The 7,258-nt window shown below is 37.3% G+C and overlaps 1 protein-coding gene across 1 annotated transcript in view; it reads left to right on the top strand.

Moving 5' to 3' along the window:
- Positions 1 to 1,724: 1,724 nt before the first annotated feature.
- wdr31 (WD repeat domain 31) overlaps positions 1,725 to 7,258 on the top strand; it is a 12,654-nt gene continuing 7,120 nt past the window's right edge. Inside the window, exons 1-7 of the mRNA XM_046034666.1 lie at positions 1,725 to 2,017; positions 3,389 to 3,459; positions 4,152 to 4,281; positions 4,574 to 4,648; positions 4,773 to 4,917; positions 5,620 to 5,720; positions 5,829 to 5,896. Of these exons, the coding sequence (XP_045890622.1) occupies positions 3,413 to 3,459; positions 4,152 to 4,281; positions 4,574 to 4,648; positions 4,773 to 4,917; positions 5,620 to 5,720; positions 5,829 to 5,896 (566 nt within the window). The 5' untranslated portion in view covers positions 1,725 to 2,017; positions 3,389 to 3,412. The remainder of the gene's footprint in view (positions 2,018 to 3,388; positions 3,460 to 4,151; positions 4,282 to 4,573; positions 4,649 to 4,772; positions 4,918 to 5,619; positions 5,721 to 5,828; positions 5,897 to 7,258) is intronic.

Here is a 7,258-nt window from a genome sequence, read left to right as displayed (position 1 = left end):
GTCTCAAACACAATGAGCAAAACGTGACAATTCATCCCATAGTCTGGGTTATGAAATGTAACATTACAATATACACCGGGGTAAAATATAGCATTATGTAATAAGGAATATAAGAAAAACATAAATATAATGTATAATATATGTTTATATTGTTTATGACATATGTATAAACATATGTCATAAACATAATAATAAAATTTGACAAAATGTGCACCAACTCAATATTAGAGTGTGTTTGTCTTGGATCGTCACTGTGGTGACATACATATGGCACTCCTGGAAAGAGTGCCCACAGAGAAGCCTACACTTACACAAGATCTTACTATAACATTTAAACATAATAATAAAACAATTAAACATTACTGTGTTTGTGAGACACTTACTGAAATTCAAAGAAAACATATAAATGCAACTAAACATTTTTATTGTTGTTACAACTAACCAAGACTCTTGTTGTTACGACTACTCTTGTAGCCATGAATTAGCTTACCTTACAGCTAAACATTAGCACTAAGAACTTGCATGAAAGATATCTACATAGACACACAATAAACATAATTTAGGTTTGATGAGTTTAACTGCAATGCAATATAAAAATTAAATGAAGTAAAAAAAACTTTATTACCTCAAAATGACTTTTGCCTCTATTATTGGCTGTGCCCCACAGTTTTTCCCATGTGGAATAAGGACTAAACTGAGCATGTGCAGAGTGAATAGGCTGGGTGAAAGGCCAGGGCCGTTAAATAAGATTTTAACGGCCCTGTGAAAGGCTAGATCTTCAATCATATAATACAGTCAGTCTATGGAGTTTATGGTGTACACTAGGCTGGATTACCAACTGAGCAAAGCAGGCAACTTCCCCACAGCCCCAGACCAACAAGGGTCCCAAACATCCCAAGTTACAGTATGGTAGCTGGTTTGTATTTTTCTTACTTGTAATTCTTGTTATGAAATACATGAATATGCATTACTAAAGCACAATATCAACTGCTGCTTTATTACCTGGTCAGAAGGGTCCCTCTGTAAAATTTCAGTTTTAAGGTCTTAATTAGCCTGTGTCAGCATATTGTGCATATTTGTGACTTTATTTATTTATAGGAGGGTGAGAGGGGGTTAATAGAAGGGGTACTCACCAACTTTGCCCTAGTGCCCCCAAGAAGGTTGATCCAGCCATGGGTGTAGATGTACCAATTGAGGAGGAAATAAATAAATTACCTCATCATGTAAGTGCATCTCAGAAAATTAGAATATCGTGGAAAAGTTCATTTGTTTCCGTAATTTAAGTAAAAAAGTTAAACTTTTATATGTTCAAGATTCATTACACATAAAGTTAAATATATCCTTAATATAAGTCTTTTTTTGTTTTAATCTTGATGATTACATCTTACAGCATATGGAATCAAAAATCCATATCTCAAAATATTAGAACATTAGAATAAATGTTCTAATGAACCATTAAACAAATTAACTTTGCACAATATTCATGTTTTCTGAGATGCACCTGTGTATATAAGCCATGATCACTTGACTGATTTAATAAACACGGACATTAATAGTTATTCACCTTGGATACGTGTCCAGAAAAACTGCACACGCATAAAATGCAAGTTAATAGATGTCGGAAATGTATCGGAATATAGTAAATACTACATCAGACTTTTACTTTGTAAGAGGAAAGCTTTCGACTACTTCCTGCCCCGTGTCACGTGACCTCGTCCTCACTTAGATACGAGAAAGCGTCGCCCCATCGTCGCTACGGAGAGAGGGACGGTTCCGTGTAGTTAACAGACTCTTCTGTGTACACACTTAGGACAACTTACTATTATGGCAGTCTGTGGGAAAGGCTTCTCGGTCGCTTCGACAACGACTCTACCAACTTATAACGTTTGTATATCCACGCTTCTGTGCTACTAATGCATTGGTCTACTTTGGTATGACAGATAAAGATTAGTTAGCATGCTAGCGAGCTAGCCACACTGCCTCAGCCTCACACAGCGACCACACTTGCCAGTGACAGGTAAGAAATCTCGCTTCACTTATCTACACTGACTGTGCACCACGAGCCATGAACATTTTTTCACTGGTAGTACCTACGGTTTAAAACCCCTTGGTGTTGTTGCGTAATGATTGGCATCGCAGTTCGGGTGTTTTCGTGTGACTAGTTAATTCCTTGCGACAGTAATGATGCGACTCTAATAGGATTTGAGCCCTCTCCTTCCTGCCGATTGTTTGAGGAGTACGCCGGGATAACGAGGGAGGAGCTTAGGTGTGCGTGTGCGCGAGAAAGTAGGCTTTGCGTGGGAACGTGTGGTTTAATCGGGATCAACCCTATGTTCCCAGGGTCCTATGAACATGTGTATCTCTCTCTTGATATAAATTAGCATTGTAAGAGCTAACTTCGCAGTTCAAATCGCAAAAGAACTATAAAAGTGAAGTATGCTATTCAGGAGAAATTCAATACCATCACAAATACTGATACTGAGCGAACAACAACACATCTAGTAACTTAACGTAACTATTGGGTAGGTTTTGCGTTAGGAAACTGTTTTGATTGTTCCAGAGACGGCATCTTCAGACAGCGATATTAACATATCTCCTGTTACTAAAGCTAATCACAACATCAACATAGCTTGGCAAAGTAGAAAGTAAGTTGAATGTCTGTGATCATGTAATTTAACGTTACCTGACACACAAACCAGGGCAGAAAAAGTGTTGTTTGTTTGTAATTTACAGAGCATGGGCCGTGTACAAACACCAGATTTATTTTCACCAAATTTCACAACAACACGTGTATTGGATTGGAATCGCATACCCTGCCTTTTAGGGAGATGGACTTTTAAACTGCAGTTTGAAGGGTTAAAATCCGGTCAGCCACATTGGAGATATTAATGTCAATGTTAATGTCAAACCCGCAAATCTGAGGAAAGAGTATAACATAAGTGAGTTGAATAAGCTGTAGGTGATCCTAATAATGTAATGCTACTGCATTAAAGCAGTAAAGTTTCAATTTTAGGTATTTAGGATTTCAGCCAATGACCTGAGTGTATTTTATGGCAATGATATACTTCCATTCAGTGTGTCACTATGTGCTTATTGTGATTATTGCTGTTATGAAATATAATTTAATTTACTGAGCTTTTGAAATGAAATGACTTTATTATTATTTTTTTTTAAGTCACAACTGGCCTATGTTTAGAAATAAATGCTTAATCTGGATGAGAGAAGTTGCTGCGTTTTCTCGAATTGGAAAATTATGGCAGTTGTGCACACCATACTATAGTCACTCACGGTGTTTACAATCACTACTCACTAAAAGGAAGGATAGACATTAATGGATGCAACTGTGATTTTTATCCAAGTTAAGCAACTTTTCTCTCTGGTGTGTCAGTGTGGCTGCAGGTTCCTAGCAGAAATGGGCAAACTACAGAGCAAGTTTCGCAAGAGGTCTGACATCTACAGGTGAGACATGACTTCATGGAATTGGGCAATATGGCCAAAAATGTTATCTTGATAAAAAAAAATGCCATAATGTTCGATATTGATAATTATCACAATAAATGTCAAATCATTATTTCTTTCAAGTTTAAAGGCTGATTTTTGCTCCAGGGTGAAAGTTGAAGAAACCAGATTGTTAATTGTGGTTAGATGGTGTACTCACTTTTGTTGCCAGCGGTTTAGACATTAATGGGTGTGTGATGTGTTATTTTGAGGGGACACCAAATTTACACTGTTGTACAAGCTGTACACTCACTACTTTACATTGTAACAAAGTGTCATTACTTCAGTGTTGTCACATGAAATAATATAATAACATAATATAATCAAATATTTACAAATATGTCAGGGGTATACTCACATTTGTCAGATACTGTATATCACATGATGTGCAAAGATGATTCTAGTATGTACACTGTAGGATATTAACTTTGTATGTAGATTGTTTTCATCTCAAAACAGAAGAGTTTAACAGTGCAGTCTGTAAAGGAACATAATATGAGAATAATACAGAGTTAGATATGAAAAGCAGTTATCCTCACCAACATTCATTGCAAATAGTTGTGAGAGTATGTTTAATTTGTGATTTTCTTTCTTTGTACGTTTTTTTCTTCTTCTTTTTTTTTTTTTAAACTAATGGTGTTTTTTGTATTCAGGGAGTCTCCAGGGGAGAAGGCTGATCATTTTGACAGTCAGGTGGTGCAGTATGAACCTGCTCATCAAGGGTCCATAAACACTGTCACCAATCTCAGCCCAGAGCTGTGTGTTTCTGGTGGGACTGACCAGGTAATCAAATCACTGCACTAGCAGCTGATCACTTCAAAATAATAGAAATGTATTCACAGTATTAATTTGCTGATGTTTTTCTCTGGTTTTGTAGAAGTTCAAGTGATAAATGAACCAATGTAAAAGACGGAAATTATAATTTACATATTCGTTTAGACAGTAAAAACAAGTCTGATGGGCCATATAAAACCGGAAAATCTCTGAACAACTGAAATAAGAATGTTAAATTGTGTGAAAAACCTTTAAACATGTAGTGATTATTGTGTGCGCATGTGTTTGCATGTGTGTACAGGCTGTGGTGGTGTATGACTGGAAACAAGGCCGAATGTGTCAGTCCTTCCAGGGTCACAACCGAGAAGTTACCAAGGTAACGTCAATACTGTGTGTGCGCACTGATGACATTGTGGCACTGTTCAGGGCTGTTAAACATTTCACATATACGTATCCTCTGGTCTCGACTGCTCTTAATTCTGCCTCCATCTATCTGCCAGGTGATGTGTTATCCGGGAAGTACATGGATCTTTAGTGCCTCACGGGATAAGACGGTTCTGATGTGGGACCTAAACCAGGGGGACGAACCTATTCAAGAATTTTGTGGGCACGAGTTGGTGGTCAATGGACTAGCAATCAGCCCTGGTGCGCAAACACAGACACAATGAGACTCCTCGCTAATAAGTAAACTGCTGTATTCTAATCTGCAAGTATGTCACAATGCAAGATAAAACTCAAGGTTATTATACCAAATGTATACTGTTATATTTCTGCACAGATATATTTTTTTAATCCCGAAACAATTTACTATCACTTTCTCAATTCCTTGTACTGTTGGTTTGGGAACAGATAATTTTCTGACAGTTAAATATTCCTCCAGTCATTGCAGCAGTAAATATACAAAAGTAATATAAAAACCATACTCTATGTGTAGCTGTTGGAAGACAATTCCAAACATACTTAAACAGTGTTGGTAAGAATGTTCACGCTCAGGCCTCCTGAGTGTAGATCTGACTTGAGACATGACAGAGACTTCTCAACAAGCTGGAAAGTGATGGCTGGAGGGGATATCTCTGAATTGTCTCAGGTGTTGGTCAGGTGAAATGCTGCTATGGTGGATTAGTAATATATCAGCCTGCCACAAGTCCTGAATGCAAGCGGGGAAGAATATTATCTAATAATATTTTATCGATTATTAACTTTGGACTATATGTTTATTATATAAGAAGTTTTAATTATTAAGAAATCATGTATAGTAGCTTCAGAGGCTTTTGCATTTCGGGTTTTTGGATTTCACATTATTGATCGGCACTGAATCTATGGAACTGTTTTTATTGTGGTTTGTAGATGGGAGAAAGCTGTGCACCGGTTCTCGTGACAACTGGATGTGCCTGTGGGATATAGAATCCTCTAAATGTGAACAGAGACACAACATTTCCAGAAACCTGGTAATAAAGATAGTGTGTATGTAAGAAAAAGAATCAAATCAATAAGCCATTCTGAGTTCACGCCCTGCAGGCTTTTAACTTTTCCGCTTTCCTCTCTTCTCTGTCCAGGTTACTCATGTGTGTTGGGTGCCAGGCAGCTCCGCTGTAGTCCAGACCTCTGAGGATAAGACCATAAGGTGCGTAGCAAGACAACTGAAATTCGGTAGAAATCCACTTTGTTTGCAGTTGATAATGTGTAATATGCTGTCTTGCTTCTACACCATAGGAAAATGTGTAGCAAAAAAGGCGTTCTGGAGTGTGAAGCAAGTGTTACAATTATTATCAGTAATGCGGTGATCCTCATTTAGTAACAATGCAGGGTCAGAACTACAATAAGTATAACATCAAAGCAACACTAAGATTGAAGACTGATTTTAATGTTTAATGTCAGTCCAGAGCTTTTTTAGCAGATCAGTGAGATACCAATTTAGAGGAAATAGTTTTATTCCATCTTCCTGATTTCTTGTGTATTTTGGAGAGTGACAGATAACTGTTCTGTTCTTCGTCTGAGTCTTAAAATTGGGGTAGGCAGTTTATTTCAGAAGGATTTTTGTTATATTTGTCTTTACATCCCGACAGCCATCAATAAATCAAATTCTCGGACACAAAAATTAGAAAAATCCAATATCTGTGGCTGTTGCAGGACTGTAATAAGCATGGCTAATTATTTAATTTGGCCCAATTATTTCGGTTGGATTCTTTCAAAATCTAGCTGTCTTTTGCTAGTTTCTTCAACATTGCTCACCCCAGCTATAATCAGTCATGGGTGAGGTCAAGTCCCAGTTGGCTGTAACATTTGGACTGGAAAATTGTGACACCTAGTTTTTATTCTGTAGCACTGTCCCTGTGGCTGATCTGACCTAATCTGTGTGTCTCCCCCTGGAGGTTAAAACATTACATCAGTGGTTCTCAGACTTTTTTGGGCCAGCGTCCCCCTATCCATTATCCAGGTCCCTTAAGGGCTATTTGCCCTGAATATTGTTGATTATTATTATTAATAATATTATTGTTGTTACTGAGCACATAATTGACTACAGATTTATTACTTTCACAGGGAAGAAGAAAGCTATGTAGGCCTAAATAGTAATTATATTTTATTAAAAATTAATTGTTCTCCCAGAGACCTTTTTCTTGGAGATGGCACTTAATAAAACCACCACCACAAAGCTTGTTCAATCATGTTTTTATCAACTTAGAAATATAGCTAAAATTCGATCTATGTTAACTTTTAAGGACACCGAGACCATTTTACACGCCTTCATCTCATCACGCCTGGATTATTGCAACAGCCTTTTCACCTGTTTAACCCAAAAATCTATTGATCGCCTCCAGACTGTCCAGAACTCAGCTGCCAGGCTTTTAACCAGAACAAAGAAATATGACCACATTACTCCTATTTTAGCTTCATTACACTGGCTCCCAGTATGTTTTAGAATTGACTTTAAAATTCTATTGATCACTTTTAAAGCTCTTCATGGTCTCTCGCCTTGTTATATTTC

Source organism: Micropterus dolomieu, linkage group LG21, assembly GCF_021292245.1.
Source record: "Micropterus dolomieu isolate WLL.071019.BEF.003 ecotype Adirondacks linkage group LG21, ASM2129224v1, whole genome shotgun sequence".
Lineage (NCBI taxonomy): Eukaryota > Metazoa > Chordata > Actinopteri > Centrarchiformes > Centrarchidae > Micropterus > Micropterus dolomieu.
The sequence above is the reverse complement of the archived record's forward strand: the minus strand, read 5'-3'. Positions and strand labels throughout refer to the sequence as shown.